Raw genomic sequence first — 17973 nt, 5'->3', positions numbered from 1 at the left:
GGGCAAATCTTCCTTCGACCTGACCCTGCTTTCATGATTTACTTCCCTGCTCAAACTTTCTTACAGCTAGCTGAACTACGGTGTAATTACTGAGGCTACCACGATCAGACCCCATCCTATCGAAATCTGTGTTCCACTACTACTTAAGAGTAATAAAAGCTCCTGTCGCATACAAGTGAGCTTTGCATTATCTCAATTCTCACAAGACTAAATGGAAGCCCCAGAGGAAAAGATTATCCCTAGGTGGTAGCCTGAGACTGTGACAGGCATGAGGCCACACCAGGAAACACTGCAGTAACCAGAACTAGAATCCAGATCTTTAGGCTTGTCGTATGCAAACTTCACTGTAACCTGGACACGTGCCTTCCTCTGTGCCTTCCTCGGCTTCAGCTCAGCAAACCCACATGGTGGGTCTAGTCCTCAAAGGCTGTTTAATGCTTCAGTGGAGATAAATAAGAATTTCTGTCCTTGTTTACACTCTGAAGTGGGAGAGGACAGTTACCTCTCCAGAATGGAAGACCAGGATAAATCAAGCAGGGGCACAAACAGGGGACCAGGTGTGCCAAGTGCATGTAGTGAAGTGCGTGAGTGCAGTCTGGAAGCAGCTCGAGAAGGGCCTTGAGGCTTGAACATTAGGTAAAACATCCAGCACAGTCTCTATGGAGGATAATATCAGAATTGAAGATGAGCTATTCCTTGACCCAACAATACCACTGCTAGGAATACACCCCACAGCTACACCAGCCTATTTGCAGCACAAGAAAATATAGAAAAAAGCACTTTTGTCAGCTGGGCGCTGATTAAATCACTATGTGTCCACACAAAGGATCTCTAAGACATATTAAGTGGGAAAACCAGGTACAGAACAGTATACATAGTGTCCCCGTATATAGGCCCAAAATATTTCTGGAAAGGAAATGGTGATAGTGGTGGCCTCCTGGGAGGGAAAATGGGTGGCTGGGGGGCCAGAGGTAGAAGGGAGACTGGCTTTTCACCTTTATATTATGAACCATGTGCATTTATACATTTTTTAAATAATTATACAACAAATAGCTTTTTAAAAATCTCTTCACTATGACAAAGAAACTGCCTTTTAAACCTCAGAAACACACAGTTTAGAGAGGTAATAAGTGACCCCAATTGTGCCTCTGAGAACAGAACTGTCTCCTCTACCTGCTTAAATCCTCCTCCAAATACTGTACTGGCCCAGCCTTTGGAACCTAATGGCTGCCTAATGTTGTTGAATGGGTGAAATTTACTTCCCCATCTAAAAGTAAAGCTGTCCCCCCAAAAGAGGAATTGTAAAACAGTGATAACGGGGGGCGGGGGAGAGAGAGAAACAGCATAGTTGAGAGCTGCTTTGCCTCACATACTCACTCCCCTACCACTGTGTGAGCACCCATGGGAAGGTGCACAGAGGTGTACAGGCTGTGAGGTGTGTGCCCCACCCTTAGTCTACCAGGGGACGGAAGAGACCGTCCACAAAGAACATAGGGTAGAAGGACTACACGAGTTTTAAAATAAGGAATTTATGAAGCAGCTTATTATTAGCAACTGAAAATTGCAAATACAAAGGCTACAATCTCAGAGGGATATTTTATTTACTTAATAAAAACTACAGAAATAAAGAAAGCAGGAGAGTCAGCAAGGACAGTCAATAAGCACACCTGGACACCAGGAAGGCAGGTGGATGCGGATGGAGAGCCATCACCTAAATTAGCTGGCCCTCTCTTGGCAATACATTTACCTACAGAGATGTTGTTATCCCGATTCGGTCTTTAGCTGGATGTAATCATTTATTCCACAAATCTTTACTGAGCAGCCTACTATGGGCAGGCCTATGCTAACTGTCTCTAGCACATTCAATTCATATAGTTTTGACCTTTGGCTGTCATCAATGATGGCCGCAAAGCACAAGTCATCTTGGCCTCTCAAGTTGAAGATCAATATTCTACAGCAAAAAGTACAAAGATTATTTGCAGACAGAAACAGCGGACGAAGGGTCACATTACATGTGCAAGTGAAAGTCTGGTGGATCCAGAGAAGAGAAACATACCAGAGAACCAAGTGTAACCAGCCCACGTGTTAACACCAAAAGCCAAGCAAACCTCCTCAGCGTGAGTCTCATTCAAACAATACTTATAAAGGTTTCCTCATGCTATTTACAATTTTAAAGTAAATTTACTTTATAAGCAGCTAGGGAATTCTTTATTTAATACCACCCTCACATCAAAGTTCACATAACTGCTTCTTTCAAACCATGATACTGAGCTTTATGACAACCTAGGAATCAGAACTAAAAGAAGGCAAACATAATGCCTTAGAGATCCAGAAACATTTACACAGCTCAGCGGTTAAAAACAGTTCAATATTCGTCCAGTGAATACAGTTTGGATGTCAGGATACATGGTATACAAGCTCTTCAGGGAGGTGAGAGACCTTTCGACTGTTCTTCAGGTGCCTCCAAATGCTGGTCCTGTGGAACTCCTGTCAGAGGCTGGTTTTTTTCCAACACAGTTTGAGGTTTGACACCCGTGGGTTCAGATTTCCAGGAAACGTAACTACCTTCCTGTTGCTTCGAAAACCAGACAAAAAAAGTACGTCACACAGATGCTATCATTTTCACTCAAGTAATTGGCTGAGGCTATATGACTTAGACACATTCTATCACTGAGTAAAAAATTTAACATTAGTATTTCAGGTCAAATTCTGTATCACAAACAATAAACATGATAAGAATCTCGATAGAAGCACAATTTCAAAAGCCCTAATGACAATCCACTTGTTCCAAGTCTCAAGTCATTACCACAAAATTCCAGTATGTTCCATCTACGACTATTTGACCTAGAGTTTAGGAACATAAGCCAAGGTTGTGAAAAGAAAACCAAGCTTTCCTTTCACCTCTGACAAACAGACAACTAATCCTAATAAATAAAATACTACCTAGTAAAATACTCACAGCTCTTGCTTCTCCTACTCGTCTTAAAATGACACCTTCTGCCAATAAAGCCTTCCCTGTTTCCACAAATAACTTCTCTTCGTCTGTTTCTCCAAGTTTCTGTAGCTCAATGTACTTCTCCACAAACCTGGAATTCCAAGGAGTCACATCTAGGTGTGTATACCGAGAGGTGCCAAGACATGGTAGTACACAGGAGCAAGCATTCCTTTAACAGATCTTTCCATAGGAACAGTCCCCCCCCCCCAAGTGGAATTCAACAAAACGCCTCAAACTGATAACTAAATCCTTTTAAACACAAACAGAAAGTCACCCAGGACTTACAACATGGCTTACCGTTGACAGGTAGACTTAAAGTTTGGATTGAACAGATCAAAAGCTTTTTGACCAGCTCCATAGGTTGAATAAAATTTCCTGGGAAATACAAACAACACACTATAAATCTCCAATTATACATCATCGCCAAGAACAGAATAAAGAATAACTGCTAGACCCTGAGGAAACATGTATAACATGAGGTACATAGCCTGGGCCTAACAGTTTTCATTTTTGTTTTTAAATAAGTAATGCATGCACATGGTAAAGACATCAACTGTTCCACAAAGGTATCCAGTGAAAAGTAACATTCCTCCTCACCGCTGTACCCCAAGTTCCCATCCCAGGAAGTTCCCATCCCCCCATTCCCATCCCAGGAAGTAACTCTAACCAGTTTCCTGTGTATCCCCAGGAAAATTCTAATATACAAGCATATATGCATCGATCATTCCCTATCTCCAGCCACAGTTTAACCCCAAGCAAGGATAGTAAACACTATTCTACACCTTGCCTTTTTTACTTAATATTTCTTAGGAATTGTTTAAAACCAGCAGTGCATGTACTTTGTTTCCAGTCTCTTGCTACTCTTGACAGCGCTGCAATGATTACCTTTCATTTCTACTGGACTGTGCAAATAAAGCTGTGGAATAAATCCATAAAAGTGGTATTATTGGGACAAGGTATATATATATGTGTAATCTGGCCTTCCAAATTGCCAAAATGCTGTCTGCAGCAGCTGTGCCAATTTACACTCACACCAGTAATGCATGAGAGTGCCTACTTCCCCATACCCTGACCAAATTATAGTTTCCAACTTTCTGATCTTTGTCAATTTGGTAGGTGAAAAATTATAATCACGGTAGTTGTGCTTTCCTTAGGAAACAAACTGAATATCTTCCCATGTCTAAAAGAAAACTGAACATCCTTTTCTCTGACCTGTCCATGTTCTTTGCCAATTTTCCCACTTGGTCTTTTTCTTACCGACTTATAAGCAAACTTTATAGCAGTATAAATAGCCCTTTGTCGTATGTGTTGCAAAGTTTTTTCCCCCGTATATTAGCTAACTTTTGATCTTGCTTACAGTAACTTTTTTGTGCAGAAAATTTTGATGTTTTCACTTATGGCTCCTGGGATTTATGTCAGCCTTAGAAAGGCCTTCCTCAGAGTTTTAAACATGTTAAAGAATTTTAAGAATTTAAAAAATGCTCTCATGTTTTCTTCGAGCACTTTTATGATTTCACTATTTCCATTTAGGTTTTGATACATCTGAAATTTATTTTGTTGTTACAAGTTCTTAAAAAAAAACATAAAACACACCAAAAAAAGCAACAGCGATTCAAAAAAAACTATTAAAATGCAAGGTGTTATTATTTTGGCAGCTATAAAACATTCCACACTGTCTAATGACCTAGCACCCAGTTCCAAATGCTATCCTCACTGAAGTACAAATGATCTTCATGCAGAAATGAGCCTGGAAAGCATCCTGACCAAGTGCATCCAATGGACTCGGACGGAAAAGTGCTGACGAGGTATTTCATGCTTCAAAAATCTTGTGTCCAACCCTGAAAAGTTTCAAGTAGAGTAAGAACATACTTGTTCTCCTACCTCACAGGAGTGTTGTGAAAAAGAACAGGAAAAAAAAAGATTCCTCGAATGAAAGGTGCCTGAACCTCAACAGAGAACATAATTAATTTATAAATTCTGTTTTCTGCCATCCAGGAAGAGGGGTAAGGATAAGGGATGTGTATTAACTTCAATTAAGCACAAACTCTGACCTTAACGTTTCAGAGAAAAGAAACCGTATAGATTCTAGATACTGAACACGAAGCGACATCGCTATTCGAGGGAAAGGGCTTCGTCAGTGGACTCCCGTGGGCTGACTCCTTACGCCTCCGAGTCCTCAGGACGAAGATGGCGAGGATACCGACGTTGCAGGGTTTGAGCTAAGGCCTAAGTGAGATACTGTTTGTCAAGGGCTTCGCCTCGTGCCCACTGAGAAACAGATGCCCAGGAACCGGTGGCGATAACTGCAATGGCCGGTCAGTTCCTGGGCTCCCGACTTCTCAGCACCTGGACGTCCCTCCCGCGGCGGAGTGCCCCGACGCCCCAGTTCGGCTCCATCTGCAAGCTCTTCTCTGCAGGGCCAGCCCCGCCTCGACTCCCATGTTCCCCAGTCACCCCGCCGCGCGGGAGCCCTCTCCTTCTGCAGCCCCGCCGCCCCCCGTCCTCCCGCGGGCTTCGCACTCACGCTCTCACGAGATCCTCGTGGTAGAAAATGTCCCGCACCGCAGCTTTGGCTTTGCCGTACCGCAGGCGGGGCCGTCGGAAGACCGGCTCCCGCAGCGGGGGAAAGGCGTCGTAGACGTCGAACCAGAGCGGCTTCTCCTTCAGAACCCCAGCCCGAATCAGGTCCCGCGTCCTGAGGGAAGGGAAGGAAGCCAAGGCGGTTACAGCCACGGCTCGTCTCGGCCCCCGGCTCCGTCCAGCCGCAGCGGGGACACCCACGGGACCACGGCGTCCGCAAGGCAGAACCGGGAGGAGGGCAGAGCAGGGGTGTTTCCCACCCACAAGGGGCGCTGTCCCCATTCGTGACCGACCTAACAACGCTCAGCGACGAGCCCTGCCACCGTCTGACGCGCACCCCACCCCGCCTCCCGGCCCCCGCCCCGTTCGCGTCCCATCCCGGAAAACGCAAAGACGGGCCGGCCCGGCCCTTCGCTGCTTCCCCCCGTCCCCTTCCTAGAGACCTCCACTCGAGGCGGGGCACACGTGCCACCTGGAACGTGAACGATAACAAGTGCATGGAGGGATGGCAAGCACACCTGTTCAGTCGCAGGGCAAAGCACAAGCGAGCCGTCCCCGGCTCAGACACTGCCCCCGGGAGAGAGCCTCAGCCCGCTCACACCCACCCAAGAAAGGGCGAGACGTGCTGAGAGCCCCCTCCCGGGGAGCATCCTCAGCGCACCCCGGCTCCGAGTACTCACCGCGAGAAAATGCTGCCCACCGTTTCCAGCCGCGTGCCCGCCATGGCCAGCGCCTCCGACCCAGCACAGTTACTGGCTACAGGAACCGGAAGCGCCAGCGGCGGGCACAGGGGGAGTAAGTTGCTAGCCGAGCCGACGATCTCGGGGCTGACACCACAGCCCCGAAGGGAGAGCCGAGCCAGGCAGAAGCAAAGGATGGGCCGAACTGGCGCGCTGCTCCGCCGCTGGCCAGGTTCAGACCGGAACAATCGATAGCCGAGCCGAAAAGGAGGGAGCCACCGCCCGGCAGAAGCAATACATGACCGATCTAGGAGAGGGATTTATTACGACGGTTGCTTTACCCCTTCTGGCTTCACTGAGTCGACTCCTCGGGGAGGTGGGGCGGCGCGGAGCACAGATGACGGGGAGCGAAGAGGGAGGCGCAGCCCACGTCCTGGGGGAGCCAGCCCGGAGGTCATCAGCGCTCGGCCCCGACTGCGCCTGCTCTTGGCTGCAGCCACGGACTACGCAGAAGGACACCGAGGCCTGGGGAGGAGCCGGCCGTCCCTTGCCCAGGGTCACAGCGCTCCCCACTAAACCCTCGGGCCCTGGAGCGCCATCTGCACACGCTCCAATAGGGATGCTGCGGGCAACTGGTGTTTTCTCCCCGGGCGGCGTCGCTGGCTGGCTCCTCCTTGGAACTTGAAAAGTGAAAGTGCCCGGAATACGTTCCGAGAAAGGAAACCCCAACATCTGGGGAAAGTCACCTCTCCGGGCTACCTTTTGGCCCAATAATCATACCTCGGAGAGAGTATCCCCATCGAAATTAAAGCACAATTTCGTGAGGATGTTTGTGCAAGGATAATCATTGCAGCATTGTTTGTAGTGGCCAGAAAAAATAATAATCAATAAATGTCGAATGGCAAAGGGCTGGGAAAGTATGGTTCACATATGCTACAGAACCCTATGCAGCTATTAAAATAAACGGGGTTAGATGCATATGCATGCCCGTGACTTAAATGCAAAAGGAAGTTGCAGAGAAATGCCTTTAGTGGTATCCTAACCTGTTAAAAACTAAAACAATTTAGTGTATGCATTTGTGTTTGTGTGAGGATAGAAACTTGTGGCAGGACACACCAGGTTGTGAACATGGGTTATCTCCAGTGAAATCGCAGGAGGGGAAGGGAGAATTATTCATCCCTCAAGACTTTAACCTATGAAGAGTTTGTATTTATCTTTGAACTTTCTAATCCGGTGTTTGGAATCACCTGCACACAAAATGTCTCCCAGGAGCCCATTATCTTTGTCAGCAAGAAAGCGTGCCAAATCATCCAAGAGTTCTCCTGCTCTGTGGCAGGCTGGTGAGGAGGAGGAAAGGAATGTGTGATGAGCAGTTACTGCTTGTTTGTTATCTCACTCGATCCACACACCTACCCACAAGGTAGCTATTATTATCTTCTTTGTAGATTAGAAAGTGAAGCCCCAGGGGCTTAAGTAACTTGTCTGATAGGTAACTGACAGAGCCAGGCTTTCAGCCTAGCGTGGGCCCTTTCCAGAACCCCACAGTGCCTCCATAGCTATGCTTCAAGCTGGACACCATGGAAGGAATAGGTCAGGCCACACTGGCCCCGGGAGAAAGGGACAGGGTGATTTGAGGCCCGGGGCAAAACTGATAGGGGGGTGTGGGTGTCACTGCTGCCTCAGGCCCCTCTGGAAAAGGGAAGAGAGAAAGCACAGCTCTCCGGGCTGGGCCAAGTGTGTGGAGCCTCCAATCTCCTAGTGCTAGGATGGTCTAGAAGACTTTGCTCTAGGAGAGCAAACAGGCTTCCAGCTAAATATAGTCTTCCCAGACCTCATAACAAGTTTCTAATTCTGTCCAAGTCAGAGCTAGTTGCCAACACAGACCACAGACACTCTTCCCTTCTCCCACTCGGGCCTGTCCCAATAGGCCACTGCAGTTACCTCTGCTAAAGAATTAGAAAGGTTTATTCCAAGTTCAGGGAGGGGAGTCAAAGACCTAAACCCTATTTGGGGGTGGGTGGGGAGGAATTTCAAGGCAGGAATTTTCTCTCCAGATCTTTTTGGGGAAGATCTCTCCAGATCTCTTCTGGCCTTTAAAGTTTCCCCTCCAGTATCATAGCTAATGTTTTTGTGACTGAGAGAGCAGAGTGTTGTTGGGTAGAGTAGGGGTACCATGGAAATGTGGAAACAAGATGGACTGGAAAACTTCTGAGCCTACAACAGGAAGTGCACCCCCCAGGGGGTGTTCATTCACAATACAGGAGTAAGCTGTTGGGCAGCTGGGAGCAGGTAGTAGAGGCTTGCTTTCTTCTCACCACAGCCTGTCAAGGTTGCAAGGAGCTGATATACTCATGCCATGCACTGCACCAAGGACCTGGATTATCCCATTCAATTGCTCAGCCACCTGACGTAATGTCCTGTCAATCTTACAGATAAGGAAATAGAGCTTGTGAATTCTCCAAAAGGCCATATTCCTTCCATGATGCCACTCGGCCCCACTGTAGTCCCACCACATTACACTGTAGATGTGCCCACTAATCGTGTCATCTTGGGCAATTTGCATCACTTTTTAAGCCTCTGTTTTCCCATCTGTTAAAATGTGGATGGCAATACCCACTCTCTGCATGGCTTGTGCAAGAGTGAAAGTGATCCTTCTTAAAAAGCACTAATCACAGTGTACACAGCGAGCCCTCGTGATTAACAAGTCTGAGGGCTGTTACAGCATCACTATTGCTGTTCTGTCCTGTAAACCACCGATTGCCACCTGGGATGGCAGCATTTTGATGATATTTCATAGATTGCCTTATTGTTTTATTTTCTTGTTCAGTGACCCATTTATCCCACAAACATTTAAGCATCTATCTGACCTTGTGCTGAGTCCTGAAGAAGTTGACTGTCCAGTGGGGGAGACAGAGAAGCAATTGATAACTGATGAGTTATGTGCTGAATAGCTTGTTAATTGTATTCATTTGCTAGGTCTGCAATAACAAACTGCTACCAACTGGGTGGCTGAAACAACAGAAATTTATTTGCTCACAGTTCTGGAAGCTAGAAGTCTGAGATCAAGGTGTTGGCAGGGTTGGTTTCTTCTGAAGCCTCTCTCGTTGACTTGGAGAAAGCTGTCTTCTTGTGTTTTCACATGATCCTCCTTCTTCATGTGTCTGTGTCCTCTTCTCCTGACACCAGTCACCGTGGATTCGGGCTTAACCTAATGGCTTCATCTTCACTTAAAAACTCTTTAAAGACTCTATCACCAAACACAGTCACACCCTGAAGTACTGGGGGTTAGGACTTTAACGTATGAATTTTGGAGGGACATGGTCATTCAGCCTGTAACATTGATTGATAAGGGCTTGTGCTGAATAGCTTCCGTTTGCCCGTCCGGTTTTACATGTACCTTGTACCCTTCTTCACTCTGCTCTGTGCCCCAGGAGGCTGACTTATATGAACTGATTTATATGGACTTATATGGACTGCACCCCCAGCCCCTTGCCCTCTGCTTCCAGTTGAGTTCTAGTTGGTACTGCCAATGGGTGGCATTGGCAGGGGACTGGCAGGAAGGAGGGGAGTGAAGTCAGTCTCTGTTCCTCTGGCTCCCTGCCTGCACGGCCCAGGAGCGGAGTCACAGCTCTCTCACCAGGTTCCAGTTCCGGTTCCTTCCCTTGGCCCTTCAGGCTTAGACACAGCAAACCGTGCCCCTCTATCACTAACCTTGGGGGCAAGGCTATCTTTCGTGGCTTCCCTACACTCTGCCCACATATTCGTAAATAGTGCCCTTATTTAAATAGTGCCCAGGAGCTTGTCAGACAAAAAGAAGAAAAGCATCCCCAATAGCAGAACAGCTGTTTTATGTGCAAATCCCAGCATATTGATAAAGTCATCAATACTGCTACTCACCTTTGGCACGGAGCCAGGATCGGGGAAATCAGCTGTTGCTTTCCAAGAGGAGGAAAGCAATAGTACACATTCAGTGCACAGCACAAGGAGCAGGAGGACAAAGGGCAAGGAGGGAGGTCTTCAAGGAGGTGGGAGGACCACCTCTCACCGCCAGACTGGATGAATGCGCCCCCAGGACCTGCTCCCTCCCTCCCTAAGCTTATCTCTCTCACAACTTAGCGTTGTAACTCTGTGTACTTGTCTGAGTCTAACTGCACCTCTCTGAGGGAAGGAATCAGAGCACTTATATCTACCTCCCACACCCAGCTTGGTGCTTGACCCAGAGCTGTCTCTGAGAAGGAGTTTTCTAGTGAACAGCACAGATGGATAGAGCCAATTTAGGACAAATGAGCATGCAGCCATCTCAGCTCTCCTTTGCTGCCTGCTCACATCCAGCCCTCTTTCCTGGAGGCCTTCCCCAGATATACCCCTAGGGAGAAAGCTGTGGTTGAATGGAAATAACCCTCCACTTCACCATGCACCTGGTTGTTGTCAGTTCTGGCTGTCCTCGGTGCCTCCTGATGGATAGATTTATTTTACAACTCTCTGGGCCTCAACTTTGTAATCTGTAAAATGGACATATTCAGAGCACCCACCGTATAGCTTTGTTGTGAGGAATCAGTGAGTTAATACCTGCAGAGCACTTAGAACAGTGCCTGCTGTATAGTAACAGCTCAACAAATAGGAGTGATGATGACAATGATTTCTGGCCATTCCATGCTTAAGAGCAATAAGTCACAATTTATTGAATCACACCTACAATTAAATCACACCTAACAATTTGCATGGCTGCCCATTCATTTCTTCAGCAGACAGCAGCTCTGCCCCCGAGGAGAATCAAGTTCAGGCAGAGAGAAGCACTTTATGCCTACACCTGCCCTGAGAGCTCTGTATCACTATGGTTCTTTATGTAGCCAAGGAAACAGGAGCCAGCTGGGCCTGGAGCAACATTCTAGCCTTTTATTATTGGAATCACTCGGCCGGAGTTTTCCCAGCAGTGGATGAGACCCTTGAAGGCAGACATTTCAGGGCTGGTGTGGCCCTTCTTTTCTTGTGGAAGAAGACACATCAACTCAATCTTTAATGTGGGCCTGAACCTCTTGGGGTTGTTGGGAAATGCAGATTCTGACTCAGTAGGTCTGGAATGAGGCCTGAAACTCTGCATTTCTAACGAACTTCCCGGTTGATGCCAATGGGAAAAATATCCGCAGACCACACTTTTGAGTAGCAAGGTTATAGCAAGGCAGGCTTGTGCTGTTTGTACTGAGCTTCACGGCTCCTCATTTCAGAGTCCCTGAAATAATCCTCTTGACCTAATAGGGAATTGTGATTCTTTACGCTCTAGAAATGACAGGCAGGGTAAATGCTCGTTTTGAGGAGCCTGAAGTTTATAAAATCTTACTGGCCCTTTTAAGAAAATAAAGTTCAAAAATACCTTTGTTTTGTAAATGTTATGAAACATATGACCATGTGAGTAAATTTCCCCTGGCCTCAGGCCAAACAGGTGCTCATGTCTCTCTTCTGGGAAAATGGGATTTGGCCTCTCAGTGGCGGACGACTGCCACTTCTGGAGATAACCACCAGGTGGCAGTAGATTTACACAGCCCTCTTCAACTTTCTGCCCTACTGGACTCCTGTCCAGAAATTTCCAAATCTTTCTCCAGCTGGCCCAGCCAGCTAATCCAACAAATTAATCTACGCGGTGATAATGGGCAAAAGGAGTTCATGTGCTTCTCTCTCAGTAGCATATTTGCTGTTTAATGGAAATACTAAGAGATTGTTTTTAAAACCAGATAAAGAATGCTAATAGGTGAGTTCCAGGCACGCTGTGATGTTTTTTAGCAGGTGGCCCTTTCTGTGCTCCACAAATTGCATCTATGCAGGGGTTCTGGGTCTTACCACCTGTTTCCCCCACCCCAATATATAACTTAGTGTTTAGGCACCAGTTCTAGAATTCAGCTGCCTGGGTTCAAATCCAAGTACTACCACTTGGATTTGATGTTGAGTAAGGACCTTAACATCTCTGTGCCTCAGTTTCCTGATATGTGAAATGGGAGTTTCACCAATTGTGAAATTCCCACATATTAGTTGTGGGAATTAGGTAAAATAATATATTTAAAGCACCCCAGAAAAGTGACTAGCACATAGTAAGCACTCATAAGCAGCTGCCATCTTTATCATCCCATACCTTGCCTGCCTTCTTCAAACCAAGTTCTCCTCCTGTCTTTCCTCTAACCTCAACCCCCTACCAGGTGACTCAGAGAAAAAAGGGATGGAGGGTTGAGACCCAGTGTGGTAATAACCAGGCGAGTTCTTCTGGACACAGCGTTCTCCAGACCCATGACCTCCTGTCAAGTTGGGGCTGAGCCCTGGGAACAGCAAAGCATACCAAAGGGGAGGGGCAGTGGCTGGACCAGACTCCAGATAGCCCGGCTCAGCATTTTTGCAGGAGATAGTGATAAATCTGTGAGTATCACCGGATAGATACCAAGAGCCCAGGATCTGCAGATGAGCATGGTGTGTGGAGGTAGATGGCTAGGGTAGTCATCTGGCTTGGCCAAACTCCTTCCTGGGTCCTATAAACACTGTTCAGGAGGGAGGGACTCATCATGGAGCAGGGGCTTCATTTTCTGCACTGCTGAACCTGTCTTTCTTTGCCTTCTCTCCCCACGCCCTCCTCTCCGGTTCCAGTGACCGTTAGTCTCATCTTTCCTACTAGGCAAAATGGTGAATGCTCCTCAAACTTTGCTCCATGTATAGAATCACCTAAGGAGCTTTTTTTTTTTTTTTTAAGGAGCTTTTTTACAAGCTGATTCCCAGGCTAAATCCCAAACCAATTAAACCAGAATCTCTGGGACTGGGACCCAAGTTATCAGAGATGATTCCAGCGTACAGCAGTTTGAAAGTGTTCTAGAGTCGTGTTTCTCAAGTCTTAAAGTGCATACAAGTCATCTAACCAGTTCCCGGATGATACAGTTGCTGCTGGTCCACAGACCAACTTGTGAGTAGCAAGTTTGCGGTTCTCACACTTGAGCATGTATCAGAACCCTCTGGAGGGCTTGTTAAAATACACCCCAGGTTCCGATTCAGGAGATGGGGAGTGGGGCCTGGTAACATGCATTTCAAACAAGCTCCCAGGTGATCAGTGCTGCTGTTCACGGAGCACAATTTGAGCAACGGGGGGTGGAGGATGGGACACAGGTTTTGGAGTTAGGCAGCCCTGGGCCGTTTTCTGGCTTCACACCTTGTGTATGAAGTCTGGCTTCACACCTCTGTGATCTTGGATAAGTTCCTTGACCTTTCTGAAGTGTTATTACGTCATCTGTAACGTGGCCATTATTGGGCAAGAGTAATCGGTCTAACAGACGACTTGATGTGCTGGTCCACAAACGTGAATTACTACTGGAGAAACTTTAAAAGAAACCATCCGATGGTGGTTGATTTAATTGGTCTGGGTACTGAGCATCGGGATTTTCTTTAAGCTACTCAGGTAATTCTTCTGGGTGGCCAGTACGAGGTACTGGCCTGGCGCCATGGCTCCCAAACTTGAGTGTATATCACAATCACGGGTTGCTGGGCTGCACTCCCAGAGTTTCTGACACAGTCGGTCTAGGGTGGGGCTGAGAATGGGCATTTCTAACAAGGTGCTGGTGCTTTGCTCTGGGGATTATACTGGTCCAAGGGTGTCAGGAAAGAACATACAGAGTGGGGGCTAGAGGATAATCTTTGTCTGGGTCCCAACAGCATGGCTGGAATATCCCCCGCTGTCCCAGGCATGCAAATCTACAAGGCTACCTGGATCTAACTGGGGGTGTGAAGAGAACCTCTTTGTAGGGAGGGCAGGAGGAACCTGAAGGAGACTTGGGCCACTGAGCTCCAACATAGCATCGGGAAGTGTGACGGCCTGGGCCTGGGTGACCTGCAGCTCAGAAACAAGATGTGCAGGTGGAAGCCACAAGGAGGGCTTTCAACTCAACACAGGAAGAACTTTTTAACCTTGAGAACTGCCTTGCGTGGAAAGGGTACCAGCTTCCTCTTTCGGCAGTGGGTTCCCCGGTGTGGGAGATAGTCCAGCTGAGCTGGGGAGTAGGGAAAACTGGAGATATTCGAACTGGAATATCTCTGCGGGCCCTTTGAAGTCTGAGATTGTACATCCCTGCAGTCTCCAGTCTGGCCCTTACTCCACAAGCTTTCTGTTTATTTAGAGAGGTGACTAGCTGGAGCTTTGGCCAGACACTGCCTTTCCCGTTGGTGTTTCCTTTGCGTATCAACAAGCGGTTTGCTTTCCCAGGGTAAACAGGAAGGCCTCCACGCTGAGCGAAGCCAGCAGGTTGGCAAGGTGGCAGGGCGGGCAGCAGGTGTCAGCTTGTGACTATGGTACGGAAAGGGCTGAGCCCTTGGGGCCACTGACGCTGCAGCTTAATGGGGGCCGGTGAGGCAGGTGGCCCACAGGTGCGATGTGGAGCTTCAGAGACCAAAACCCCAGGAAAAGGGAGAGAAGAAAGAGGGTCCAGCCTACGCGGCCGGCCACATCAGAGCACCAAGAGAACACCAAGTCTTTATTACAGGAATTTCTATGAAACAGCCCCAAGAAAAAAACCCACACATAGGAGAAAACAAACACTAACAAAGCAACACACACGGACGTGGGGCTGGGTCTTCCCCGCGGTGCACCGGGTCCTGGCGCAGACAGGAGTTAGGGCCCCTCTGACAGGCCGGCCCGCGCGCTTCCAAACTTGGTCACACGTGGCAGTGGCGCGACCCGGCCCCTCCCGTCTGAGGCCGGCCAGGCCCTCCTCTAGCAACGCGAGTAATGATGAGGTGCGATAGCAGAGTCGCCTCTGCAGCGGCCCTGAGCACCCGCTATGCCCTCATTATCTCGGGGTGAGTTGAGGCCACCAAGGCCCCGCCAAGGCTTGGCTCCCACTCCCAGCCCCGCGTGGTTGGGCCGGTTCCACAGGCCAGGGGTGGGGAGGGGGGACAGGGAGCCAAGCCTGGGGCCGCCCAGGCTTTCAGGGTCTCTTGAGAGGTCGGTGTGTTGCCATCACGAGAGTGGGGCCAGGGAGACCAGGCAGTCTCCCTCCCGTTGGCAGTGGTTAGTGCCAGGTAAGGTTTGTAGGACTGGAGTTTTCCTCCTCAGATCATTTACCTGCTCGCTCTTGGCAAGGGGCGTCCAGCAAGCCCTTCTGCATCACGTGCTCCCACCCAGGCTGGCAGCCTCTCCACCTTGCTCCTTAGGCCTGTACCTTCTCAAGGGTCACTTCAGAACCCACCGCTGCCCACCCTTGGTGACAGCAGAACTTCTAGTCCAGCTGGGGAATCAGAGCCCCTGTGAGCCCCCACTGTTGGGAGTGCAGGGTCCCATCCAGAACTGGCTTTTCTGCCTTCTGTCAAAGTGTGGACTACCCCTGTCTCGCCAGTCTTCCAGCTCCGGGTGGCCACCCTCCCATCACTGCTGGGGGCCATGCTGGCCCCTAACAAAGGCAGCCTGAGGGGCCCAGGCAGGGCAATCAGCAGATACTTCTCTGTGGTGGCCCATCACTCCTCAGAGCGTCCCCCCAAGTGCCTGGGGCTCTCCCACCTGAAGCTCTGTGCAAGGGCTGTGCTGAGGGTCAGCAGCCCTGGGAAAATGCTGAGATACAGGAAGTGGTGGGAATAAAGAACTCAAGGTGCCCAGTAGGGAACTGTGGACAGGGGTAGGGGATCCAGCAGGATCTGTGGCCCAGCAGGCGAGATGGGCAAGGGTGGGAGGCATGGGCTCCACCTTCAGGCCAAAGAGCCTCAGGGTCATCCTGCCCTTTGCCTGCTTTCTGGGTTTGTTTTTGTTTTTTTTTAAGAAGGGAGGTTGGATCCTGCATTTCCACTCATTGCCCATAGAACAACCTGGCTACAAAAGGGGTTCTGGTTGGCTATCCCCCCACCCCATCCCAGGTCTTTCCTCCAATCACAGCACGCAACTTAGTCCAAAGTTCTAAGTCCCATGGAAAGTGGCAGTGGCTGGGCTGGACTGTGGCCGGAGAATCAGTGGGCCTTGGTACTCAAGTACCATCTGTCCGGCTGCAGCTCGGTTCTTCAACTGGGGGCCGGTTTTGCTCTCTGGCTGCCTCTAGTGAGTCAGGTCATCTCCAGCAATGAGGAACTGCTGGCATCTGGTAAGGGAAAAATAGACGTCTTTTTCAATGGAGCCGAGTGGTCTTTCATCGCTGGCTCCTGGAGAGATGGTTTTGGGTAGAAGCTACCAAAGAAAGGAGCCCTCTCCTCCCGGGACTCTATGTCAGCCTTGGAACTCTGCCTGGACACATACACACACACACACACACACACACACACACACACACACACTAGCAATGCAAGCTCCTAAAATTGTTCCAACATGCAGAACAGCAGGGACTCTGGCAGCTGGAGATGGGAGGAGGGGCTGGAATTCTGGTGGAAGCAGCTGTATTGGGAAGGGCTGAGAGGTGGGGAAGTGCCAGCGCATTCTGTGACACAGTAGTAGCTCAGATGAACCTGACCAAGGGCACCTGTAGCATCAGAAAAGTAAACTGGGGTCAGAACTTGGTGGGCCGCACACAGCAGCCTGAGAAGTTCATAAGCCTTTAGTACTCAGAAGATCCACTCAGAGAGCAAGGGAGAAATGGAACTACAGCGTTTGGGTGATGGGGTGAACAGAGTAGAGACAGTGAAGAGACTAGTGGCTGTTAAGCAGGTGATGAGAGTCTACCAGGGCAGTGATGGAAGAAATAAGGAAGAGAAATGAAATGGGGAAGTCAGGTAGACTGTCTGGCCTTCAGTGAGTTGACAGCCAGGGCTAGAAAGACAATTGCGGGCACAGCTAGGGCTAGAACAGATTGGGGATACTGACTGAGGTGGAGATTGATTTCAGAGCCAACCGCCCAGAACTAATGCTCAGTGCCAGGGAGAGCTGGGATTGAGATGACCTCGAAAAAGGTCAAGAGCAGAACTACCAGGAAAGCTGGGACTGAAGGAGTGGGAGGAACAATGGGAGCCTCCGAAGCACCCAGAGAACAAAGAGTTGAGAAGACGCAAGTCCAGGATTCTGGGGCCATAGGAGCCAAGGGAGGGCAGTTTCAAGAAAGACGATGGGCATGGCATGCAGAAGAAAGCACCAGAGGACGCAGAACAGGAAAAGGCCCTAGACTTGGCAGGGGACCTTCTTGAGTCAGTCTGCGGGTGGCGGAAGGGGCTGCCAGCTGTCATGGGTGAAGGAGGATGCCAGTTTTTTGCAGGTTGGGTGATGAAAGAAAATATCGAGGACTCTTGGTTTTTACGATGGGGAGGAGGAGGATGTAGACTTAAGGAAGGAGCTGGAAAGGGAAAAACTGGAAGACTCAGGAGAGAAATAAATGATGGGCAAGGTCCTGATGCAGGGGGAGCTTTAGACGGGACACATTGAGACTGGGACTCCATGGGAACGAGATGGCAGCAACACTGAGTGGGAGTGGGGGCCTTTCCCTGGGCTGGCTTTATCGGAGTCTTCAGGATAAGTGGGAAGTGTGGGTGCAGCTCCGTGGGTGAGGAAAGCCTGAGAGAACAGAGGGGTCTGGAAGTGTCTGGTGGAGGATGTATTGGGGAGTCAACCAGAGGTGATGTGAGGGGCAGCCGCTGAGGCTGAGAGGAGACGGCACTTGTATTATTCCTGGCTGTGTCCCCTGCAGGCTGGTTTACCTCACCTCCATGACAACCATCCTGAGGGAGCAAGTATTTCTCCACAGTCTAAAACGAGGCCATACCTGCCAGACCATCAACTCAAGAAAGCCT

At 49.0% G+C, this 17973-nt stretch overlaps 2 protein-coding genes across 4 annotated transcripts in view; both read right to left on the bottom strand.

Moving 5' to 3' along the window:
• Positions 1-1577: 1577 nt before the first annotated feature.
• On the bottom strand, positions 1578-6870 carry MRPS23 (mitochondrial ribosomal protein S23). Its single transcript, XM_081029113.1, has 5 exons — positions 6256-6870; positions 5520-5690; positions 3293-3370; positions 2960-3086; positions 1578-2575 (listed from the first exon to the last, which is right to left on the bottom strand). The coding sequence occupies exons 1-5, from the start codon at positions 6297-6299 to the stop codon at positions 2423-2425; spliced, it is 573 nt and encodes a 190-aa protein (XP_080885239.1). The 5' UTR covers positions 6300-6870; the 3' UTR covers positions 1578-2422.
• A 7860-nt stretch (positions 6871-14730) lies between these two features.
• CUEDC1 (CUE domain containing 1) overlaps positions 14731-17973 on the bottom strand; it is a 76890-nt gene continuing 73647 nt past the window's right edge. For all 3 annotated transcript variants that reach the window (XM_081027259.1, XM_081027261.1, XM_081027260.1), the window contains exon 11: positions 14731-16340. The gene's annotated coding sequence lies outside the window, so the exon portion shown is untranslated. The remainder of the gene's footprint in view (positions 16341-17973) is intronic.

This window comes from Rhinolophus hipposideros (genome assembly GCF_964194185.1).
Source record: "Rhinolophus hipposideros genome assembly, chromosome: 20".
NCBI lineage: Eukaryota > Metazoa > Chordata > Mammalia > Chiroptera > Rhinolophidae > Rhinolophus > Rhinolophus hipposideros.
The sequence above is the reverse complement of the archived record's forward strand: the minus strand, read 5'-3'. Positions and strand labels throughout refer to the sequence as shown.

What these genes read in the sequence shown, in the direction of transcription:
- MRPS23 (XM_081029113.1), bottom strand. Translation starts at nt 6,299, where the DNA reads ATGGCGGGCACGCGGCTGGAAACGGTGGGCAGCATTTTCTCGCG. An exon ending in TTTAAGTCTACCTGTCAACG is followed by an intron (nt 3,087 to 3,292) that starts GTAAGCCATGTT and finishes TTGGAATTCCAG; the next exon opens with GTTTGTGGAGAAGTACATTG. An exon ending in GAGTAGGAGAAGCAAGAGCT is followed by an intron (nt 2,576 to 2,959) that starts GTGAGTATTTTA and finishes TGGTTTTCGAAG; the next exon opens with CAACAGGAAGGTAGTTACGT.